Source organism: Leucoraja erinacea, chromosome 1 (assembly GCF_028641065.1).
Source record: "Leucoraja erinacea ecotype New England chromosome 1, Leri_hhj_1, whole genome shotgun sequence".
Lineage (NCBI taxonomy): Eukaryota > Metazoa > Chordata > Chondrichthyes > Rajiformes > Rajidae > Leucoraja > Leucoraja erinaceus.
Window position 1 is genome coordinate 165446252 of NC_073377.1, and position 26087 is coordinate 165472338.

Sequence of the window (26087 nt, forward strand, 5' to 3'; positions counted from 1 at the left end):
AATGCCCTTGTCCAAAAGAAAACAAATGCCATATGAAGCTCCTCATGAGTCAGTGATTTGGCAGACTCTGCCAGTGTTGACCTGCAGGCATCTTCATTTTAAATCTTAAACCACAAAAACAGTAGAAAACAAGAAAATTGATACTTTTGGGTGTAAATTATGTTGAAAATTCCCTGATACTTTGTGCCAGTTCGGCAGATGCCATTGCTATTACTGACATCAATGAGTGGAAACTTCACCCTTGCTGTGTTGAGTGCTGTATCATTCTTCATTCAGCATTTAATGCCCTTCTGTGGAAAGCAATAAATTGTATGCTAATGGCACTATTTACAAAATTACGTACCTATGTGCCAAGCGCCCATTATCCCAAGTTGTACCCCTGAAGGAAAAAATCCACAACTCCACGATACCTAAAATGTCTGTTTATATCGCCGGATTCTTAAATTCTGCATTTTTCTGGTCCACACTTTTTAAAACTGAGAATGTGTATTTCCAATAGGCCAGATTGCAGTTGATCTGGCCTGCCATCTGCATTTGTCCAATACTTTAGCCCAAGGTCCATGCTAATCCTTTACAACCGTGTAGCTTGCTGCCTCCATTCTCAATCAATCTGCAAACTGTTTGGGTTGTGAGATAGGAGCAGGGAGGTTCTACTGCAGTTGTACAGGGTCTTGGTGAGACCACACCTGGAGTATTGCGTACAGTTTTGATCTCCTAATCTGAGGAAATACACTCTTGCCATAGAGGGAGTACAGAGAAGGTTCACCAGACTGATTCCTGGGATGTCAGGACTTTCATATGAAGAAAGACTGGATAGACTTGGCTTGTACTCGAACAAGAATTTAGAAGATTGAGGGGGGAATCTTATAGAAACTTACAAAATTCTTAAGGGGTTGGACAGGCTAGATGCAGGAAGATTGTTCCCGATGTTAGGGAAGTCCAGAACAAGGGGTCACAGTTTAAGGATAAGGGGGAAATCTTTTAGGACCGAGATGAGGAAAACATTTTTCACACAGAGAGTGGTGAATCTCTGGAATTCTCTGCCACAGAAGGTGGTTGAGGCCACAGTTCATTGGCTATATTTAAGAGGGAGTTAGATGTGGCCCTTGTGGCTAAGGGGATTAGGGGGTATGGAGAGAAGGCAGGTACAGGATACTGAGTTGGATGTTCAGCCATGATCATATTGAATGGCAGTGCAGGCTCGAAGGGCCGAATGGCCTACTCCTGCACCTATTTTTTATGTTTCTATGGTTTTATTCAAATGCCTTGAAATGTAAGATGATGCACGTTGGAATCATTGACTTTAAATAGTTGAGATTAATTTCAGTAAATTAATCTATTTCATACATCCGAAAGGGACCTGAATTAATTCAAATTCAGTGAAGAAAGCAGAAATATGGGCATGGGGTGAGAAAAATAAATGATAGTTAGAATATGTGAGCTGAATGACAAGCTGAACTAAATAGTGTTATTTCATCTTGGCTTGCTTACCTCAAATAAGATGAAACCACAATTCAACAGAAAATCTTTCTATGCCCTTTCTCTCCCATAATCTTGAGTTCATTATTTTTTAAGTATGATATTTATATTGTATAAACCTTATTTACTTTCAATGTGTTTAACCATTGGATTCATCTTTATGGAATTGAAAGTACACTCTCATGTATTTGACAGAACATGCTGAGAAAGAGGCTTGGGACAAGCATAGAACAGTACAGCACCAGAATAGACCCTTTGGTCCACAATGTCTTTGCCGAACATGATATCAATATAAGCTCGTCTCATCTACCGAAACATGATCCATATCCCTCCATTCCCTGGACAAATGCACAAAAAAGTTGACATACTTTTTCAAATTTGTATTTACAACTGATTAGGGGGCAGGCAGTCACTCAGGGTGACATTGGCATTACTCCATCTTTGCTAAAAGAAACACAAAAAATGTTTGCTGAAAGAATTAAGAGAAATTTAGGGTGTTACAATAATAACATTATTTTATTTAGCACGCAGGCTTGTGTGAACTAACAACATATGTCAGCTTATAGAATGCAATGGGAAATATATTGTAATAACTCCAGGGACATTTTGAATAGTTTTCTGTGGTTAGTGTTGAAAGATATCAGTATTGGCATCGCAGATTCTTGAGATCTATTTATAACTGTCGTGTTAATAGTTTTCATTGTGTATCCAATTCTTTCAATTCTGAATAAACACGGCAAATGGCCGCAATCTTTGTCCAGATTATGTCAATTAAATCTTAAGCACACTCTTTGTGATTTATTCGAATGGGATATATTAAGTAGTTTTAGCTGAAAATAGGATAGTCAGTGAATCTGAAATTTGCAGTGCGTGGAATAAGTTTTATTTTGAAAGCATTAGGCATTGATTGAAGTGTTTAAGAAGGAACTGCAGATGCTGGAAAATCGAAGGTAGACAAAAATGCTGGAGAAACTCAGCGGGTGCAGCAGCATCTGTGGAGCGAAGGAGATAGGCAACGTTTCGGTCCGAAACCCTTCTTCAGACAGCTGCTGAACCCGCTGAGTTTCTCCAGCATTTTTATGTACCAGGCATTTATTGAAAAAGCTTCTATCTCTATTTTCAATTGACAATAATTTTGCAATAATAAAATTACAACTTGCATTCACATCTTTACTAATTAAACTACAAAGTTGACCAAAATATTTATGTCAAAAATGAATCTACATTTAACAGTGGCACATTTCAAATAACAGAATCTACTGTTTTCAATGGTATTACATGTCCTGCAGTATAACGTGATACATGTAATTAGGACATGTACTTCATTTGGGGACATTTAAAATCCATTCAAGTCGTACCTTTATAGTGTAATATCACTGATTTGTTACAATCTTTGTCATTCATTATATTACAAGTTAAAATAGAGATTGCTTACAAAATATGCAACTTCAATATTTTTTATAAAGGATGTAAGAGCAACAATAACAACATTTAAAACACATTTGGACAGGTATGTGGATAAGAAATGTTTATGACTGATATGGACCAAACATGGTCAGATGAGACTAGTGTAGATGGGGCATCTTGGTCAGCATAGGCAGGTTGAATCGAAGGGTCTATTCCCATTTTCTGTGTCACAACAACATAAAAAACTAGAGAGAAAATGAGTCAGATGGATTTCAAATCACACAGGAAGTCACAGTTGATCAGAAATATATTTCATTGCCCTATTCCTTATATATGTCTTAGCCCTAAAACAAAATACTGTAACCTCTGGATATTGAGATAAAACAGAAAGTTCTGGAAATAACCTGCAGATCGAACATCAACTATAGAACGTTATAACTTCTGCTTCTCTTTGGGTCCTTCTTGAAGGTATTCATCAACAGAGCACCAAGTACTCCTCAAGAAATCCAAAGCCTCACAATGCTTTCAGCTATGAAGTGTCTATCTCCTATCCCCTCTGACAGAGCATTGATGACCAAGTGTCTGACCAGTGATTCATAGGTTACACCTTCTAAAGGCATGTTTGTCCATTCACAGGTTAAAAAGTCCAAAACATTGCTGGAGACCAAGTTGCATGATCGCCAAATCTCAGTGTAACTCCAGTAGAACTTACAAAAAAGAATAACCTAACATTGGCCTTTCAAAGTGCTTCCTGTATTTGTGATTTATGTTTCTGTAGATTGGTTTAGCATGCACCCAATCATATATAGGTTAGCATCACTAACCCCGCCTACTGTTATTTATATTAACACCTACTTCCTATGCTACGCAGTTCGGTAGCAGACAAGAGTCAGTGACTACTAACATACTGTATGTGGATTAAAGATGATCTTAAGTTATGTGTTGTGTAGATGTCATATTTACAGTTTCTATACATAAATCAATCTGCATGCCAACCTTTACTCATCTCCCATCTTTTAAAATTCTTATCTATTTATTTAAGCTAAATGGATAATTTCACAATTCTCCATGCACATTCCATTTGTTACTCTCTTGGCCATTCTCCGAGATAGTCGATCTGCTTTTTCAATCTCTTCCTCCTCTCGGCCTTCTTTGCTACCTAAATTTGCGAAAGTCAACTCGGGCCATAGATGTTTCTTTCCTCATGTTTCCCGACTCCAAATACTTAGTGAAATTGATTAGATGTAGTGGTGATCATTGCTAGTGGACTTGCAATGAAAGAGCTGTCTCTTTTAATAATAATAATAATAATAATAATAATAATAATAATAATTTTATTTATAGAGCACTTTAAAAACAAACATAGCTGCAACAAAGTGCTGTACATCACTAATCATTGACAAAAAAGTTAATACACACCAAAAATAACAATCAAAAGAAATAGTAGGAAAAGACATGTAAAATAAAGAAACATCAAAAACACCACAAACAGAAGCAAAGCCTTAGGCATGGTCAAAAGCCAGGGAGTACAAATGTGTTTTAACACTGGATTTGAAGATGGACAGTGAGGGGGCCTGTCTGATGTGCAATGGCAGGGTGTTCCAGAGTGCCGGAGCAGCAACAGAGAAGGCTCTATCCCCTCTGAGCCTCCGACTAGACCTCGGTACCTCCAGGAGCAGCTGACCAGCTGACCTGAGGGACCGGGCAGGAGCGTATGGGTGGAGCAGCTCAGAGAGGTAAGGCGGGGCGAGCCCATTCAGAGATTTAAAAACAAATAACAGTATCTTAAAATGAGCTCGAAATTGCACCGGGAGCCAGTGTAGGGAGGCCAGAATTGGCGATATGTGCTCCCTCTTTCGAGTCCCTGTTAAAAGGCGAGCAGCAGCATTCTGAACCAACTGGAGACGAGCCAGTGAAGAACGAGCAACACCAAAATAGATTTTGTGTCAATGTGGGCTACCACTTTACTTTCACCCCATTTTTGGATGATTGATGAATTTCTTATTATTTCACATCTTCAAAGCATAATGAATTAGACATTTCATGAGGAGTTGTATACAGTTCAGGCATTTTACTTTGCAAGCCTTGGCTATTCTAGCAAGGTTCTTATGGGGAATGGTTAAATGAAACTGAAACGTCACTGTATTTCTCTTGACCAGGTGGCATCCCTTACAGTGGACTCGTGTTCTGAAGATCAGGAAACCGGTTACTGCACAGCTACCAGTTTGACATCAGCAAGTGATTGGTAAGAATGCCCTTTTTATAACTATATGTGGGGCGGGTAGAATGATGGGAAGTTAGAGAGTGAGCACGGGATGAAGTTAAAGATATGGGGGCCTTATGTCAACAGGAGGACCTTGTATATATTAATATTTGGAAATTTCCTGCTGAGACATGACTAGATGCAGGCAATCCACAGGTTACTGAAAGCTTTAGTTCCTGAGAACTGTCGATAAACCAATCTTTTTCCATGAGTCAGAGATGAATAATTATAATGAGGGTAGACACAAAATGCTGGAGTATCTCAGCGGGCCAGGCAGCATCTCTGGAGAGAAGGAATTATAATGAGGGTTGATTAATACACACATCTACTTTTTGTCTTCATCCTGTATATTTAAAATGGTACTGAATCAGATTGTTCCATTCACTGACCAGTTCAATTACCTTAAAATATCAATGGATGTTACATTATTTGATAAAGTATTTTACAAGTGTCAGTCGAAGAGATTTGCCTTGTCAGTTTCCAAAACAAATCTATTAAGTGCCTCCCACTGTGGAGAGGCACTTACAATGTTAATAGTAATGTATCTGTTTGATTACTGCAGGGAGGTTACATAGAAACATAGACGATAGGTGCAGGAGTAGGCCATTCGGCCCTTCGATCCTGCACCGCCATTCAATATGATCATGGCTGATCATACAACTCAGTATCCTGTACCTGCTTTCTCTCCATACCCCCTGATCCCTTTAGCCACAAGGGCCACATCTAACTCCCTCTTAAATATAGCCAATGAACTGTGGCCTCAACTACATTCTGTGGCAGAGAATTCCAGAGATTCACCACTCTCTGTGTAAAAAATGTTTTTCTCATCTCAGTCCTAAAAGATTTCCCCTCTATCCTTAAACTGTGACCCCTTGTTCTGGACTTCCCCAAGATCGGGAACAATCTTCCTGCATCTAGCCTGTCCAACCCCTTAAGAATTTTGTAAGTTTCTATAAGATCCCCCCTCAATCTTCTAAATTCTAGCGAGTACAAGCCGAGTCTATCCAGTCTTTCTCCATCCACAAATCCAACCTCCGCAGTTTTGGGGACAGAGCCTTCTCCAGGGCAGCTCCCAGGCTCTGTCTGTTCCCAGGCTCTGAGCCTTCTCCAGGGCAGCTCCCTCCCCCAACTGATCCGCAATTCCGTGTCCCTCACCATCTTCCAGTCCCGTCTCAAGACCCATCTCTTCACCCCTGCCTATCCTTAGCCCCACGTCCCCCCTCCCTTTTCATCTGTGCTTGAATTGCCTCATATTGTGTTTTGAATTGAATTCTGTCTTTAATTTGTGTACTAGTCATGTCTCTACTATTTATTTCATTTGGCTTACATGTTTTTCCTCTACTTGCTAAATTTTTGTAAGGTGTCTTTGAGACTCTTGAAAGGCACCCATAAATAAAATGTATTATTATTATTATTATATGAAAGTCCTGACATCCCAGGAATCAGTCTGGTGAACCTTCTCTGTACTCCCTCTATGGTAAGGTTACATGTTAACGGTACTGGAAGACTCATTGTCTTTTGTATTGATTATCTGCAGCCGCGTTCCATAATTCCTGAAGATGTTTGCCTTACTGTAGCTAAATGGTCTCTCTTGGTAAATGTGCTAAAAAATGTACGGGAGAATATGCGTAGAATTGGATTTCCGTAAATCTGGGGACCTTTAGAATACGAGGGCGGGAATCTTGCAGACAGAAATCCGTGGGAATAGTGTTTCGCTGTCAGAGGACCATGGAGATTGCCTAGCAATACCCTACATGGTTATTATTGCAACATATTACAGAATTTTAGTGTTTACTGTAAACAAATGATGAGAACGCTTATGGCTGCTGGGGATTCTCCAAAGGTCAGTAAATACCAGCACTAGAAGGAAGCCCAGAGATCACTCACAGAACCTGAGAGGAAATGTTGTACTGTACGCAATAAGAACTTATAAATCAGGCAAAGTTCTAAAACTCACGCAAGTTTCTACCAACGTGTTACCTCCTCCACACCCATCTTCCTGCTGCCAGGCTGGAAACAACATGGGGCTCTGACATAAATTAAAAAAAAATCTAACAGAATTCACATTCGCAACTCTGCAATCCTCTTGGCTCACTCCTAATGTCTTTTCATCTCTGGTCTTTGTCCACCATCTGCTTATCAGACATTCTTGCCATAGAGGGAGTACAGAGAAGGTTCACCAGACTGATTCCTGGGATGGCAGGGGTTTCATCTGAAGAAAGACTGGATAGACTCGGCTTGTACTCGCTAGAATGTAGAAGATTGAGAGGGGGATCTTATAGAAACTTAAGGACACCTTACAAAATAAGTCTCAAGGACACCTTACAAAAATATAAAATTCTTAAGGGGTTGGAATGGGGTTAGGAGGGTGAGATAGATCAGCCATAATTGAATGGCGGAGTGGACTCGATTGTTCCCGGTGTTGGGGAAGTCCAGAACCAGGGGTCACAGTTTAAGGATAAGGGGAAATCTTTTAGGACCGAGATGAGAAAATCATTTTTCACACAGAGAGTGGTGAATCTGTGTAATTCTCCGCCGCAGAAGGTAGTTGAGGCCAGTTCATTGGCTATATTTAAGAGGGAGTTAGATGTGGCCCTTGTGGCTAAAGGGATCAGGGGGTATGGAAAGAAGGCAGGTACAGGATACTGAGTTGGATGATCAGCCATGATCATATTGAATGGTGGTGCTGGCTCGAGGGGGCGAATGGCCTACTCCTGCACCTATTTTCTATGTTTCTATATTTCAATCAGAAACTCACCTCACCTGTATCAACCAACTACTTGTCAAACTTTGTCCTGCACTTCCTATCTTCCAGCTTTCTCCTCTCCCCCATTAGTCTGAATAAAGGCCCCGCCCTCATGTTTTTTGTGTCACCTTTCCATGTTCTGCGCAGATGCTGCCTGAACTGCTGAGCTACTCCAACGCTTTGTGTCTTTTTCCTTAAAATTCAGCAGCACGTGATCACAATGTTGCCCAGCAGCTTGAATCTTAACTCTCACCTCCTGATCTTTTTTAGCCTTGAGCAGAATCTTTTTTCTTCATATTACTTTGGTTTCATGCATATAACCATATAACCATATAACAATTACAGCACGGAAACAGGCCATCTCGGCCCTACAAGTCCATGCTGAACAATTTTTTTTCCCCTTAGTCCCACCTGCCTGCACTCGTACCATAACCCTCCATTCCCTTCTCATCCATATGCCTATCCAATTTATTTTTAAATGATACCAACGAAAAGCCTCCACACTTCCAATGTTTTTTCTCATGCCACCACTCTCTGCTTTTGAGAAGTTCCCCCTGGATTACCCCTAAAAGTTCTGTCCCTTAATTCTGAAGTCATGTCCTCTTGTTTGAATCTTCCCTTTCTCAAAGGGAAAAGCTTGTCCACATCATGTTATCTGTCTATCCCTCTCATCATTTTAAAGACCTCTATTGAGGTCATACTAACCTTCTGCGGGCAGAGAATAAAGACCCAACTTATTCACTATCTCTGTAACTTAGTTGTTGAAACCCAGGCAAATTCTAGCAAATCTCCTCTGTACTCTCTCTATTTTGTGACATAATTCCTATACTGGGCACCAAAATTCTTACACCATACTCCAGATTTGGCCTCACCAATGCCTTGTACAATTTAAACATTACATCCCAGCTTCTATACTCAATGCTCTGATTTATAAAGGCTAGCATACCAAAAGCTTTCTTTACCACCCTATCTATATGAGATTCCACCTTCAAGGAACTATGCACGGTTATACCCAGATCCCTCTGTTCAACTGTATTCTTCAATTCCCTACCATTTACCATGTACGTCCTATTTTGATTTGCATATGAGATCTGATATGCATGCATATGAGATCTCAGTATTTGCAGATTTAAGCTCCTTGCCCGGCACCTCATGGGGTACATGTTTGGGAAAATGCAGACTGTTATTCTTTCTAAATCTTAAACATTCTAGGCTAGGCAATTAGAACGTATGATGTAATAACTGTAAAGACTAAAACAAAATTAATGTTTTTTCTCATGCTGTGCTTTTGAGAATAAAGCTGGATGAAACCACAAGTCTTTATGTTTTATAATGCATTTAAAGATTAACTTTGCCAGATTCCAGAATGTTATTTTTCCAAGAGAATGTATATTGAACATACTAATTGAGGGCAAGGGTAAACATTCACTTTCCTACAATAGGCAGGCCGACAAATTATCTGGAAAGCTCCAAAAACATGTTCTTGCCTGATAATTATACTGCAAATTCTTAGGTTTGCATCCAATTCAGTTTAATAATACCATAGCTTTCCTTCTGTGACAGCTATTAAGAGTTCTAAATCAAAAGCGTTTAGCAGTCTCAGTGCCCTTCCAAAGTACACTCTTGTCATAAAATTGCTTCCAACTCATCAGCAGTGGCCAGAGAGTTCATTCTGATTAATATTTTGTGAGCTTTGTAAGTAGCAAAATAACACAGGGACAACCTTAAGAGACCTTGTTGGATAGTTACCAGGTGAAACTGGCTATTTAGTCCAGATCATATGGTGTGTGTGTGTGTGTGTGTTAATGTTGGTGGTAAAATAGCTGAAGTGTAATTCCCGCTGACCACCGCATGTTTGATCCTTAAGCATTTTTTTCGGCGACTTGCCGGCACCCGTCATAGTCGCAGCGGGTTGCCGAAAATGTTCAACGTGTTGAAAATCCAGCGGAGACGCAGAAAAAGGTACGACTCTTTGGGCGACTACTCACCACCAAACCACCAACTCACCCCGCCCACGACATGTCGAGCATTTACGGCAACCTGCTACGACTATGACGGCAAGTCGCCGAAAAAAATCGCGTAAGTGCGACCGGCCTTTAATGGCAGCAAATGCTGAATATTGGTTGATGAAAAAATATGTGGAAATGTAATTCTTGCTGGATTTATTTCCCAAAGTAGCGTGAGAAACACTCAATCAGTTTATCATCCTTATTGGTACTTTATGTAGCTATCACCTAAAGTTAAGGCAAAAAGCACATAGGTACTGTGCATTTTTAATGCAGAACATTGCAGTCACAATAAACAATATCTTGTGGTGCGTTATGTCTTTAACGTGAGTAAAATAATCCCCTTTTTCACACGATCATATTCTACTGACACAGATGAAAAAAAGATGACATCAGTAAAGATAGTCAGAGAGGTTGCATTGTTAAAAGGAGGAAAGATTCGATGGTGGGGAGGTCAGAGCCGGTGATGGACTGTGCAGTGTTAGGATCTACACATGAATGGTAGGGCTCTTGTATTGTAGAGCAGAGGGATCTAAGAGTGCTGGTGCATGGTTCCTTGAAGGTGCAGTCGCAGGTAGATAGGGTGTTCAAAAGGTACTTGGCACATTGGCCTTCATCAGTCAAAGTATTGAGTATAGAAGTTGGGAGCTCATGTTGCAGTTGTATAAGAAGTTGATGTTGTGTTCAGTTCTGGGCACCATGTTAAAGGAACAATGTCAAGCTGGAGAGGGTACAGAGAAGATTTACGAGGATATTGCCAGCAATAAAGGGTGTGAGCTATAGGGAGAGGTTGAGTAAGCTGGGACTCTATTCCTTGGAATGCAGGAGGATGAAGGGTGATCTTATAGAGGTGTATAAAACCATGAGAGGAATAGATCAGGTAGATGCACAAGTCTCTTGCCCAGAGTAGGGGAATCAAGGACCAGAGGACATAGGTTTAACGTGAAGGGGAAAAGATTTAATAGGAATGTGGTGTCACTTTTTCATACAAAGGCTAGTAGGTGTGTGGAACAAGCTGCCAGAGGAGGTAGGTACACAAAAGTGCTGGAGAAACTCAGCGGGTGCAGCAGCATCTATGGAGCGAAGGAAATAGGCGACGTTTCGGGCCGAAACCCTTCTTCAGACTGATGTATTGCTGGTCTCGCCCAACATTGGGAACATTTTTCCTGCATCTAGCTTGTCCAGTCCTTTTCATAATTTTATATGCCAGAGGAGGTAGTTGAGGCAGGGACATCCCAACGTTTAATAAACATTTAGACAGGTACATGTGTTCTGATGATCAGCCATGATCACATTGAATGGCGGTGCCGGTACATGGATAGGACAGGTTTGGAAGGATCTGGGCCAAACGCAGGGCAGGTGGGACAAGTGTGGCTGGGACATGTTGGCCAGTATGGGCAAGTTGGGCCAAAGGGCCTGTTTCCACACTGTATCACTCTATGACCTTATGTTATCCCATTTTTGCAACTATTGAGAAATATATTTTGGCGATAATTCCCGATATTTTGGACCTTTAAATCTCCACGGCAAATGTCCGCTGTTCACTTCCGCTGGATTGGCACCTTCAGCTCCCTCTTTAATTTACCTTAGTTTTTATCTTTTTTTTGGACTGTAAATCTTGGTAGCTGTGCCTCACGGTCACCCCGACTGGCACAGTAAATTGCAGCTCAAAAACTGGCCGTTTTCGATGTTTTTAACGGGTGGGAAAGTGCGTGTTTTCCCATTCACTAACATGTACCGGATGTATAGCATGTACTCCACTTGAGATTTTCGGTCATGTGGGTGCGGATCTACGCTCCAGTGACCTTTCGTGAAATCACCCTATAACCCGTGCCTGCCTTCTCCCCATATCCCTTGACTCCACTAGCCCCTAGAGCTCTATCTAACTCTCTCTTAAATCCATCCAGTGACTTGGCCTCCACTGCCCTCTGTGGCAGGGAATTCCAAAAATTCACAACTCTCTGGGTGAAAACGTTTTTTCTCACCTCAGTCTTAAATGACCTCCCCTTTATTCTGTGTGGCCCCTGGTGCTGGTCTCGCCCAACATTTGGAACATTTTTCCTGCATCTAGCTTGTCCAGTCCTTTTTATAATTTTATATGTTTCTATAAGATTCCCCTCATCCTTTAGAGATAAGTATATCCAGGTACTTGGAGTTGTTGACATTCCTTCAGAGGTTGTTGCCTCTCTACCAGTCAATGAAGCCAGCTTAGTTCCAGCTGAACAATCCAGCAGATGACATATCATGTCACAAATATCTTTAAAAAAAAATCTGTTAACAATTGAGAAGTAGGTATTTCACCCAAACTGGTAACAATTGAAAATCTGTGACCTTGCACAAATGGATCAAAATGGCGTTCATTAAATAAATATTGTTACACACTTTGTAACAGTATTGCACTCAATTTGTGGGTGCAGCTCACACTACTTATGATTACGCTGCCTGGAAGATTAATTGAATGTGACTCTGTTAACAATTAGAAGCTTTGTATAGTTGTGAGCCAACTCTGTGGGAAGATTCTATAAAAGCTGTGGCATGCAAAAACAGGATTGTGAAATCAATTAAAAGATTACATTTCAATATGCATTTGTTTCTTCATATATCTTTCAGTTTTGTAACTTTCCATGTGACTTATTTGTATTTAATGCCAGCTGATGTCATTCATGCTCCTTTAGGTAGCAAAAACTAATTTTGCCGCTGAGGCAATAACACATCGTGGCAGTGTGACATTTTGGAGAGCTGCATGAGATGTTAAATGTAGGTCAGAAAGATATGTAGAAATAATCCGAAAGTAGAAAGTAATCTGAAGAAGGGTTTTGGCCCGAAATGTTGCATTTTTCCTTCGCTCCATAGATGCTGCTGCACCCACTGAGTTTCCCCAGCTTTTTTGTGTTGCTTAGAAATAAACCTATTCAGCCCACGTTGAGGAAGAGCAACAAGGTTCCCCTTTGGTGAAAATCAAAACTGTTGGAGATACTGAATGTTTCCGTCATTCCAGAACAGGGTCGAAACATTCAGCAAGCCAGGCAGCATCCATGCAAAGGCAAACTGAGTTAATGTTTCATGTGCAACATGCTTCATTCGAACTGGGACAAAGAGAAGATATGTTCGTGATTTACTGCAGAGAAGGTGGGAGGAGGATGGACAAGACAAAATGGTATCTCTGATTTGATGTGGTCAGAGTTGCCATCGGGATATGATGTAATGGTCAGCTAGTCAATAGGTCAATATGAGTAGCTGAATAAAAAGAAATGGGTTACACAGTGGCACAGCGGTAGAGTTGCTGCCTTACTAGCATCAGAGACCCAGGTGCAATCCTGACTACAAGTGCTGTCTGTACGGAGTTTGTATGCTCTCCCCATGACCACGTGGGTTTTCTCCAGGTGCTCTGGTCTCCTCCCACACTACAAAGATGTACGGGTTTGTAGGTTAATTAGCATCTGCAAATTGTTCCTAATGTGTAGGACTGAACTAGTGTACTGGGGATCGTTGGTCGGCATGGACTCAGTGGGCCGAAGGGCCTGTTTCTCCACTGTATCTCCAGACTGAACATTAGCTAAAAGATGGGGGCAGTTCTTGCATTACGTATACAATCAATGGAATGTAAAAGGTTTTGAAATGCAGAGCTATCAGATATGCCCAAAAGTCCAGCTGTGCTAATGGAGAGAGGAAATCAGAGCCAAAATCACAGACGTGGCCAGTTCTCATATGTACAGGGAGGGCAAGTTGCCTGAAGTTGAAGAATTCACTAGTAAGTCTAGAACACTGCAACGTGCCCAGACAGAAGAAGATGCTCTGTTTCACTAGGTTACTTTGTGCCATAATATAACAGTGGAGGAGCCAGACATGGGTCAGTGGAGGAGTAGACGGAGAATTAAAGACGCAGACAATTGGAAGATCTTGATCACCTAGTAGACAAAATGCAAATGCTCCTCAATAACTTGACCCCCAAACATACATTCTGAGAGAGACCATATTGTGAACATCAAATGCAATACACAAGTTTGGAAGGAGTACACATAACAACGGTCATTCGTAACTCCCACTGTATGTCATGTTGTTACTTGTGGGCGGAGCACCAAGGCAAATTCGTTGTATATGAATACTTGGCCAATAAACTTACTTACTTACAATCATGAGATGAAAGGAATAGGTGGGCTCTTAATCACCAGCTTGAAATTGCTGCCACTAATCTAATGAACAATTAATTTATAAATACTGTAAATGCCTAAAAACGCAAACAATTTGGTGAGATTACACTTGTGCCAAACACACAGCACAATAATCTAAATCAAATAGCAAGTGCTGCTGATTCTGAAATCGCGACTCCTCTCTGGAACGTGGAATCCATTTTGCACAGTTGACGGGTAAAACATCTGTATTATATATAAGAAGTATTTAGGCCAATTCCTTTCAAATAATTAGAAGTTATTTTTCCGAAAGAAAAAAAGTACTGTAGCGCACGCAGATATCGAACCCGACGTTCGGAAGCCGCGGTCACGTGACTTGGGAGGGGCTGCTTGTTTCGCGTGGTTTTTCACTTGCGCGCGTTAGTTCAGCGCTGACCACCGTTGTGGGCAGACGTGTCTGGAGAACCTGTATAGGGTGATTTCACGAAAGGTCACTGGAGCGTAGATCCGCACCCACGTGACCGAAAATTTAAAGTGGAGTACACTTGGTACTTCCGGCACATGTTAGTGAATGGGAAAACACGCACTTTCACACCCGTTAAAAATATCGAAAACGGCCAGTTTTTGAGCTGCAATTTACATATATTTCTCAATGTTTCTTGTTTAAAGCCTGCACATTCACCCAAATAAATAAATAAATAAATAGTTTGGTGATTGTGCAGGCTTTAAACAAGAAACATTGAGAAATATATTTTGGCAAATAAATAAAATGTCCTAATTTTGTCCAACTAACAGCTGACAACTATCCCATTCCTTAGCTTGCATCTGAGGAAAATTTATTTCAAAACGCATTGATAGTTTACGATTATTTAAATGGTAAATGTAGCTTCAGAAGCGTTTTCATTTTGCATGTTAAAACCCACCTGAAAACCATGGGCGATTTTGCAATTTTACTGACGGATTTTTCACTTTTAAAACTCTTCATATAACAAATGAATAAAGATAAAAAAGTCAATAATGCCTTACTTTTGATGAAATGCAGCGAGCAAACGCGATAATTCCCGATATTTTGGATCTTTAAATCTCCACGACAAATGTCCGCTGAGCACTTCCGCTGGTTTTGCACCTTCAGCTCCCTCTTGAATTTACCTTAGTTTCTATCTTTTTTTTGGACTGTAAATTTAGGTAGCTGTGCCTCACGGTCACCCCGACTGGCACAGTAAATTGCAGCTCAAAAACTGGCCGTTTTCGATGTTTTTAACGGGTGTGAAAGTGCGTGTTTTCCCATTCACTAACATGTACCGGAAGTACCAAGTGTACTCCAGTTTAAATTTTCGGTCACGTGGGTGCGGATCTACGCTCCAGTGACCTTTCGTGAAATCACCCTATACTGAATATCGAACTTTTAAATAAAGATCTGTTGAAAACTCCAGTAGTTGTTTCGTATACCACTAAAGTACTTGCTTTTTTGCAATGATGAAAGAAGTGCATGCATTCAGTTATTTTGAAGTGTAACAGCTGGTGACATGTAGACAGAGTTATATCTGCTGTCATATGACATTTTGGTTTTGGCTCTTTGTTTATTATTTCACTGACTATTTACAACTTTGTTCAAATTAGCGCAAGCCTTTTTAATACATAATCTGCGCAGCACCAGTTGGAATATCACAAAAAGTACCAGTGTGGTTTATAGATGTTTAGTGGGGCCTGATTGTCTGGTCTGTGATAACTCTGAAGAAGGAAAACAGCTTTTGTGTTTACTTTTTGTAGCATCATGGATAATGAGAACTTCCTAATGGCATGGTTTCTGAGTTTCAGTGGGAGCCTGTGACTGGAAAATGTCAGTTAGCGATCAACTAGGAAATTGCATGGGCTTTTCACGATTTCGCAGTGTAATTTATCAAAAGCCCTACCCTCAAAGAAATAATGAAAATAATAGATTTCTACAAATTATTCTATTTTTCCAGGGCTTCTCTGATATACTTCTGAAGTTATGGTGAAAGATGAAAGCTTGCACAAAATGTCCAAGTTGTTAGCAGTTTCTTTCATAGCAGGGTGGTGCAGCAGTAGAGTTGCTGCATTACAGTGCCAGGGACCTGGGTTTGTTTCGATCCTGACTATGGGTGCTGTCTGTACGGTGTTTGTACGTTCTCACCATGACCGCGTGGGTTTTCCCCGTGTGCTCCAGTTTCCTCCCACACTCCAAAGAGGTTTAGGTTTGTAGGCAAATTGGCTTTAGTAAAGATTGTAAATTGTCCCTAGAGTGTAGAATGGTGCTAGGTCAGCGCGGATTCAGTAGGCCGAAGGGACTGTTTCTGTGCTGTATCTTGAAACTAAACAACTACTTGCAGAGGTGTTATGAAGGGAAGAGTTGTCTTCCTAAACGACTGACATTCTGCAGCTTTACACATCATGAAGGAAGTGGGAATTCAGAATTTTCAAAGGCTCGATTTGATTTCCACCGGTTTGGCCCATGTTTTGATGTTTCCATGTGTCAATGTGAAGTAGGAACCTGGTGCCTGTTTACCTGTGGCAGCAGAGGCACTAACAGTGGGTACCATTTGCTTCCAGAAGAAGCTGAATCTTGAACTGGGCTCGCACTACAGCTTAGGGATCCACGCAAGCTGGAGTTTAAGTGAGCCATGTACCTCAGTCTGAAGAAGGGTCACGGCCCAAAATGTCACCCATTCCTTCACTTTAGCGATGCTGCCTGTCCCGCTGAGTTACTCCAGCATTTTGTCTCTTTCTTCGATTTAAACCAGCATCTGCAGCTCCTTCCCGCACATATCCTCCACTCCCACTGGTTAGAATAGTGGTGGTGGGGCATGCAGTTATACGGCCAGGCTCCTGCAAAGGAAAGAGTAGAAGACTTCAAAACAAAAATGCATGTTGCTTCTTTTCTGTCATTTTATCAAGCATTTGTTGTAACGGCTCATAGTAAGATTTGTGTAACAGTGCTATAACTCAATAGTAATGGCCCTGTCCCACTGTACGAGTTCATTCCAAGAGCTCTCTCGAGTTTATAAAAAATCAAACTCGTGGTAAGCACGGAGAATGAACATAGTGGGTACGTCTGAGCTCGGGGATTGCTCTAAGCGGCTCGTAACGCTAACGGCAGGTACTCGGGAAGACCCGTGAAGATTTTTCACCATGTTGAAAAAATGTCCACGAGAGCCCCGAGCACCGACGAGCGGCCATTACCATAAATCTCCGAGTTCGAATCAGGGCAAACTCGGGGGAGCTCTTGGAATGAACTCGTAACGTGGGACAGGGCCATAAGGCTCACTCACCTAAGGGGGTTGAATGCATCCTCAAGAAGGATTGTAACATAGTTGTATAGTAGTTTATTTAGGATATTTGTTTCTATTGTATTATGGTGGTGTGTTCTAATTGGTTTTATTGTAATGTAAATATTATTTTTTTAATATCTGAATAAATATTTTGATAAATTAAAACAAAAAGGACAATTTTAGTGGGCATGAAACAAGTTAATTATTAACCTCGATAAATAGCCCAATTAGTTGTAGATTGGAGACTGTTTAAATGGACAACGGTGATTCACAACCACGGGTTCCCAGTGGAATTTCCAGGTTTATCATTTAGGCAACATTCCATCTGCGTTTGTATCTATTTAATTGACCGGAACTAGTTATGATCGGATACTTATTTAGGAAAAGTGGTATTTGTCTGTGTCGCACTGAGCATGAATGTCTTGCACACCTAAGTCATGAATTCAGTTTAAAAGTCAGCGTTTATATTAGAGTTTCATATGCTCCTTTGGGGAAATTAAAGTAGGTTTTTTGCACTAATTTGACTTTTGATTTATTTCATTGATTCAACAGGACGCTGGAAGTACAACCCAATAGATTAACAATAGGTGGCATCAGATCGATAGAACCAGTTCTTCAAAGGAAAGGCCAAGTTGTTACACATGATTTTGTTGGATGTGTCATGGAATTTGCTGTTAACGGACGGCCACTCGAACCCAGTCAAGCTCTGGCAAGTCACGGGATTCTAGACAGGTCAGACATTTAACAATCAAATGTTCTATCTATTCCGTGAAACTGGTCACAGAATATGACAGGTACACAAAATGCTGGAGAAACTCAGCGGGTGGAGCAGCATCTATGGAGCGAATGAAATAGGCAACGTTTTGGGCCGAAACCCTTCTTCAGACGTTTCGGCCCGAAACGTTGCCTATTTCCTTCGCTCCATAGATGCTGCTGCACCCGCTGAGTTTCTCCAGCTTTTTTTGTGTACCTTCGATTGTCCAGCATCTGCAGTTCCTTCTTAAACACAGAATATGACATATTTGCAGTGTTCATGTGACATTCTCTGTCCTCAATTCTGTTGTGACAGTGTTAAGAGATTTATGGCCCCATTAAAATGGAAGAAAGGAATACTGTACCAAAATGTTATGGTTTGTCCCATTAACAACCGCCAACATTTTCAGATAATTTACAACATTTTAAAGGCTGGAATTTTATTTGGGTAAAATCACTTCAGGATTTATTTCAAATTACAGATTTATGATCTTTTTGATCTTCATATTTATATTGGTGCAATTGAAATTTAATGATGAGATATTTGCCAAAACATAACGAGCATAAAATGTTGGTAAAAGAATCATGTGAATATACACAACTGCTGAAAGCACAAACTACGTGAGGGGAACTCCAACGCTGTACTCCTCATGGAAACTAGCGATAAATCACTAGCTTTCTGAAATTCCCTGGTAGTTACATCAGAAAATCTGCCTATTAACATAGAAACAGAAAATAGGTGCAGGAGTAGGCCATTCGGCCCTTCGAGCTTGCATCGCCATTCAATATGATCATGGCTGATCATTCCAACTCAGTATCCTGTACCTGCCTTCTCTCCATACCCCCTGATCCCTTTAGCCACAAGGGCCACTCCCTCTTAAATATGGCATTGAATGGATTTGATGCTTTCATTTCAATGGGGAGGAATGGCTTTCAAAGTGAGAACTATGTACAGGGTAATTTACTTTGTTCAATTAATTTAATTAACTTAAATGTATTTAATTAGATTACCTTTTTTAATGAATATAATCTTTATTTTGGATTTTACATTTTTAACACAGGCTTGATTTAAAATTGCTTTTCGGTGTTGGTAAGTGCCAAAGAAATTCACAAACACTGACGTTGTTTCAATGCTTTGACAGCTAGAGGGGTGGCTGAACCAAATGTCAAATTGCTTCTATGGTGGGGGCTTATTTAGTCCCTGGCATGTGATGCCATTTGCAGCCAGAGGTGGCACAGTCCGTGGAGCCACTTGCTCACTTATGCCAGAGAGCCAGGTTCAATCCTGACTTGGGGTGCTCTTTGCATGAAGTGTGCACATTGTCCCTGTGACCATGTGGGTTTCCTCCAGGTGCTCTGATTTCCTCCCACATCCCAAAGATGTGTGGGTTGATAAGTAAAACTGCCACTTGTTTGTAGTTCTATAGTTGAGTGGTAGAATCTGGGGGAAGCGTGTGAGAATGAAAAATTGGATTAATGTAGGATTGGTGTAAATAGGTGGTTGATGATCAGTGCAGACTCAGTGAACCAAAGAGACTTTTTTCATGCTACATCTATCTCTATGACTCGGTAATACAGGGCCCACGGTGTATATGGTCTTATCAACCATTTTAACAATAAACAATAGATGCCATTTGGCCCCTCGAGCCAGCACCGCCATTCAATGTGATCATCCCCAATCAGTACCCCGTTCCTGCCTTCTCCCCATATCCCCTGCCTCCGCTATTTTTAAGAGCCCTATCTAGCTCTCACTTGAAAGCATCCAAAGAACCTGCCTCCACCGCCCTCTGAGGCAGAGAATTCCACAGACTCACCACTCTCTGTGAGAAAAAGTGTTTCCTCATCTCCGTTCTAAATGGCTTACTCCTTATTCTTAAACTGTGGCCCCTGGTTCTAGACTCCCCCAACATCGGGAACATGTTTCCTGCCTCTGTGTGCCCAAGCCCTTAACAATCTTATATGTTTCAATGAGATCACCTCTCATCCTTCTAAACTCAAGAGTGTACAAGCCCAGCTGCTCCATTCGCTCAGCATATGACAGTCCCGCCATCCCGGGAATTAACCTTGTAAACCTAGGGTTTGGTGCCATCTTGTTCAAGATGTTATCATTGGAAGATCCTAATGCAAACTGAGCAAGTATGGGCTTGGAAAGCACTGACACATGCCAATGCCACAAAAGTCTATGTACATCAAGCTTTGACTTTTCACAAGTTTGTCCTTTTGAAATTTGTTTTCCCTTTCTTACCTTTTAAAGTGACAGCAGCAACGAATGATAAAAATATTAACATTATTTAAAATATATGTGGAGAGTTAAACATATTATGAAAGGTAGGGAAAAGTAAGCACAGCTCTGCTAAAACAGAACTTAATTTTATTTTAAAACCACCCAATACAATATTGATATTTTGCACTTTTGAGTCAATTTGAATTCTCACTGGTAAGAGTTTCTGATTATTCAGTTAGAGGAAAATAAGGGAGATTATTACGAGTGAGTCTGTTTCTCTTATTGTATCCTTATTCTCTGCTTCACCCATGCTGCGGCAGTGTTTTATTTTATATCGCTACCAATTAAGGAAGCTTAGTTATCCATAGCAAGGCAAAACTGCCCAGAATAAATGTGATGTTCAGTTTTGCCTTGCAAAAAAAAAAAAAAAAAAAAAAAATCATCTTTTGCCTGTTGTGTTCATTCATGACTCAAAACTCTGCTTTTTTTCAGGTGTTTCCGAATCGAAGGAGTCTGCCTAAATAGCCCATGCCAACATGGGAGCTCATGTGTGGATTACTGGTCGTGGCAGCATTGTAATTGCAAGCATGGGTATGCAGGAAAATACTGTGAAAAATGTAAGGCTTTGAATTTTTAACCTGTTTATCTATCTATCTATCTATCTATCTAGTATGTGTGAGGTTTCCGTTGCTGTAACACAGCGTGAAATGGCAGCATTGCGAGGAATAGGTTATCATTCTTTATGGGGCTGAGTCCGTTCCAGCAACCGAGGTATTATGAAATTCTGACCTTTTTACTCCTATAATGAGTATAATTAATTCTGACTGTTAAATAAAACTGGGTGGCAGGATTGTACATGTGGAGTTCAAAATTGCTGACCTGAATTAGAAATGAAGAAGCTGGTGATTATTGCAAAGCAGTATGTTTTCACAGCTGGACTGTTAAATCCCTACCATCGGCTGAAAGTGAAAGAAAAACATTTTGGTGATAGAACCTCAGTTCAACATGAATACGGTATTGGCAGCTTGCCAGGTTGGTACAAGTGGCCTCAGTGACCCAAGAGGCTGGGGACCATCCCACTCAGCGTTCCACTGTGTACTGACAAGTTTATTATCACATACTTTACTACAGTTGAACCCAACAATTGAACCAGTGACCCTAGACTTTCAGAATGTATGATCGACCATTGTGTGGCCACACTGTTTGAGTTGGCCTCATGGCATGACAATAACACACTGAAATGTTTTCTCACCATTGGATATTTTTGTTCAGAGGTTCTGGATTAGTCGAGATGAAAACTTGTTGTCAGATCCTATAAATAAACAAGGCACGGTGCAGGAATGACATAGTACAGGAGTTAATGTGAGAACATGTAGCCTTGTTAAACGTAAATGACTAACTTTTACTACATTCCAACCTCTTTGCTATTACTTTGTATTTTCAGCAATTCCAGTTTTGTCATAACTGTAGCCAGCGCCATATTAGGATCTTTGAGCGACTTTCTCCAATATCACCACTTCTCTCTGCAATAAGCTTCAGAAACAGTCCGAGCTCCCATTTCTAAATTTGTCTCCAGTGTGCTACTAACATTATCTCTTAGTAGGATGACTGTCATTGAACTAGAAATGTCATATTAGAAGGAGCCCATTGCGGTTTTGAACCTGTCCTGCTATCAGCTCCCCCACTCCCCAACAAATCCCATCAGCTTTTCCAAATTTTATTTTTCCGTCTCCTGATATATTTCTGGTTTCAAGGCCTAGATTGCCATTTTTCAATCACCATTTGTAATAATAATCAGATGTTCTCATAACCCTTTGCATGAAACACTCTTCTGAATGTGTCCCTAAGTGGTTTATAAATGCGTTCCTGTGACCTCACATTGTTAATGGAGAATGACATATGATGAAAGATTGAGTCGACTGGGCTTGCATTCACTGGAATTCAGAAGGATGAGAGGGATCTAATAGAAACATATACAGTTCTTAAAGGATTGGACAGGCTAGATGCAGGAAAAATGTTCTCGGTGTTGGGGGAGTCCAAAATGAGTGGTCACAGCTTATGAATAAGGGGTAGGCCATTTAGGACTGAGATGAGGAAAAACGTTTTCACCCAGAGAGAGTTGTGAATCTGTGGAATTCTCTGCCACAGAAGGCAGTGGAGGCCATTCACTGGATTTTTTCAAGAGAGAGTTAGATTTAGCTGTAAGGGCTAAAAGAATCAAGGGATATGGGGGGAAAAAAGTGGGAACAGCGTTCTGATTTTAGATGATCAGCCGTGATCATATTGAATGGTGGTGCTGGCTCGAAGGGCACCTATTTTTTTTCTTTCTATGATAAGCCACTGGATCCAGCAGCATAGTGGATAGTTACTGGCCTCAGACTTTAGTGACTGATGAATGATTCAACGTCAAGAGTTTGGACTCTAACACAGAAGCTGTGGAATTTAAATTCAATTCAATGTATTGAAAGTCTGTCCATTTAAGGCTGTGCAGTCATGATTGTGTTAAACAACCAGGAAAGTGGAATGGAGGTCAACAATGACATTTGTTGTGATTCTGTTGACCGGTGGATCAAGGTTGAGAGGTTGTATGACTCTTATTAGTTCACCCTTCAACTTTCTCCACTCTAATGAAGAAAATGGCTGAAGCATTGCATCATTTGATGCTGAAAGAGAGTCTCGACCTGAAACGTCACCTATTCCTTCTCTCCAGAGATGCTGCCTGCCCTGTTGTGTATATCTTCGGTTGAAACCAGCATCTGCAGTTCCTTCTTTCACATTCTTCCACATCATTAATAACTAGCCGACTGTAACGTGAGCTGGGTTTGTTCTTTTCAAGTGTTTTGAAGTCGACGATGATTCTGATCAAAAATATGGTTTCTCTAGTGATCAACGTGGACACTGCTTTGTCATTGGTTGGCAGAGGACGCCTGGACTATATGATTAATCAGAATAAGAAGCGGGACTATTTATTACGGCAGAGTTTGAAGCGGCTGCCTCCTGATCCTGTGAGTGCAAGCAGCTTGGACATAAAGTTCAGAACAAGAAGCAAAAATGGCATTTTAATTCATGTCCAGGAAAGCAGCAATTATACTACTGTGAAGGTAAGATTAAAGCAAGTTTTAGATTGTTTGATTAGACTGCATGCACTGCTATGGTTTTAATCATTGTTCCCATCACCCATGTCCTTTCGACATAAAACTATTGGCCACAGTGCTGGGAGGTTTTAACTAGCGCTGGGCATTGTGCCAGAAACATCCTTCATCTTAACTCTTGCCAACCAGCTACAGGCTATATCATGGACTCCCTAGTCTTCAGCTCCAGAAGCCAAAGCTTCATGGAAAATCATCAGGAATTGGAGAATAGTGCATTTTATTCAAGACGCGTGTGTCATAAGACAAAAAAAAATAACATAAGCCACTCTGGAAGATTTGCTCTGCAATATGAAGTAGCCAAGATAAAACATAACACTCATTACTTATTCAGGATGGTACACTAACTTGGAAATTGTAATGCTGCTTTGGAAATTGAATGAAAGCATAAAATGTTGGAATTTGCTGGGAAAATCAGCAATGCATTCACAAAAATGCAGATTAATATTTTGCTAAAATTCTGATAGAAGACAGCTTCAACCTTTTCTAATTTATTAGGTTGTTCTAATGTGCAATGGTAAATGTGACGATATCTTCTAGATCTGGGGTGGGCAACCTTGTTCTGCTTCGGGGCCAGGACACATGTCTGTGAGTGGATGGCGGGCCACATCTATCACATGTTCACATGGATCCCGCCCCTGCGAGGATGCCACCCGGACGGGCGCTCACCAACATGGCGCCCCTAGTTACGGGCGCTCACCAACATGGCGCCCCTAGTTACGGGCGCTCACGAACATGGCGCCCCTAGTTACGGGCGCTCACGAACATTGCGCCCCTAGTGGGCTCTGTCCTACCTACGGGCCGTTGCCTTGGTTCTGTCCTGAAGGCGGTGGCTCACACTCACTCTCACTCGTCCCCAGCCTATTGACAACCCCGATCCTGACAGTGAAGCCCTGACATAGAAGGTGCGCAGCCGTGCGGGCGACTTTACGCAGGATGCTGTACAGCCAGAGCTCAGCGTTCGGCCGCGCTTGGCGCTAGCCAGCTCTGCCATTGTTGCCATCAGCGCAGCCCTCCTTGTGTCACCACGTCTGGGCGTCTCATGCTTGGGAGGTACCGGAGATGATGTAAGTCTGCGGGCCGTATGATTTTGGGTTTCAGGCCGTAATTTGCCCGGGGGCCGTAGGTTGCCGACCCCTGTTCTAGATGGTTTCAGTTTTTGAATGCCTCATGTATTTCTATTACTGGGGGAAGTATCTGACAGAGTGATGCGTATATTAGAGAGCTCCTTCTGCGAATGTGGAACCATTTACCCAGCAATGTCTGTTCATGTACAACAACGCAAAGTAAAATAACAATCTCATATGTTGGAATTTTTGAAATACCTTGTTTTAAAAAGGACAAGAAAATATTGCAGCTGTTTTGTGCAGAACCTTTTCTGAATGAGGCAGTTTCATTTTTCAGTGGCAAAGTTCACATTGTATGCAACGTACCGCTTACAGACTCGGAGTAACCCAAGGAGTCAAACCGACCTTCAGATATTTGTAAATGATATGGCATCCACTCTGAGATGGTTATTAATGAAGACAAGCTGGTGCGCAATGGACTGTACAAAGGGAACCTAATATCAGAACTTTGAGGGAGGTTGCATACCATCACTCTGTCTCAGCCGAAAGTAAATGATGACATTTGCCGTATTTATTTTTCTATCGTGATCTGACTCAACACCACCTAAAGATTTGAATGTGGCAAACCATATGAAAACCTCTGCATAGTTGACACAGTGCTTCACGTTTTAGACATTCAGCTTTTTAAAAAAAAAAAAAAAAAAAAAAAAATGAAAGTGGCATATTTCCAAATGGACAAAGCACTTATTCACTTTTGAAGAATGTAGCTGTTTTCAGAGCGCATTTACACAATACATAGGGTGCCAATGTTGCAAATATTTATCCTATTGCAGGAAATGATTTTAAAGGATTTGCAATGTGGCCAAGGATCTCAGTGCTGAATTACCTAGTGCTCTCGACATTGCAATGAGCAAGATAGCTCTGAAGTGATCACATTTAGGCTTTTACTGAGTGCCAACCCGTAATATGGTTTTGATTCATCAATGATATACTTACATTTACATGTTTTTATTCCCGTGTAGGTGCAAAATGGAAAGTTACATTACACTTCCGATGCTGGCGTTGATGGAAAAGTCGAAAGGAATATTCCGGAGATTTCCGTCACCGATGGACAATGGCACACTGTTATAATCAAGAAAAATGGATCCATTACAACATTGTCAATTGACAGGATCTACACTCGAGAAATCCTTCATAACACACAGAATTTTGGGGGTTTAAATGTGCTCAGCATCTCCCTTGGAGGCATACCTCCAGGCCTCAATTACCAGAGCGCTGATCCAGGTGGGTAATTACATACCTTGTGGTATCCATCTACCCACGTGAGTTTCTTGATTGGATATGAAGCATTTATTATCAATCAACAGAAGATACTCTGACGTTATTATCAACTTATTTTCATACACCAAGAATTCAGACCAGAGGGTGAAAAGCAGATGGTTAAGTATTGGGCCAAATCATGTTGATTGATAACAGATGATGTTACACAAGACTAACCTGCCAGCTGTCAGCTAGTAGGGCTTGAACATGTCTTGGGCTTTGGCACATGCCCTGCCAAACGCAGAATTCCAGT

The 26087-nt window shown here is 41.1% G+C and overlaps 1 protein-coding gene across 1 annotated transcript in view; it reads left to right on the forward strand.

The window, feature by feature from the left end:
• fat4 (FAT atypical cadherin 4) overlaps positions 1–26087 on the forward strand; it is a 366482-nt gene that overhangs the window by 328476 nt on the left and 11919 nt on the right. Inside the window, exons 13-17 of the mRNA XM_055647477.1 lie at positions 5046–5131; positions 17874–18053; positions 20791–20915; positions 23182–23399; positions 25537–25798. Coding sequence (XP_055503452.1) covers positions 5046–5131; positions 17874–18053; positions 20791–20915; positions 23182–23399; positions 25537–25798 — 871 coding nt within the window. The remainder of the gene's footprint in view (positions 1–5045; positions 5132–17873; positions 18054–20790; positions 20916–23181; positions 23400–25536; positions 25799–26087) is intronic.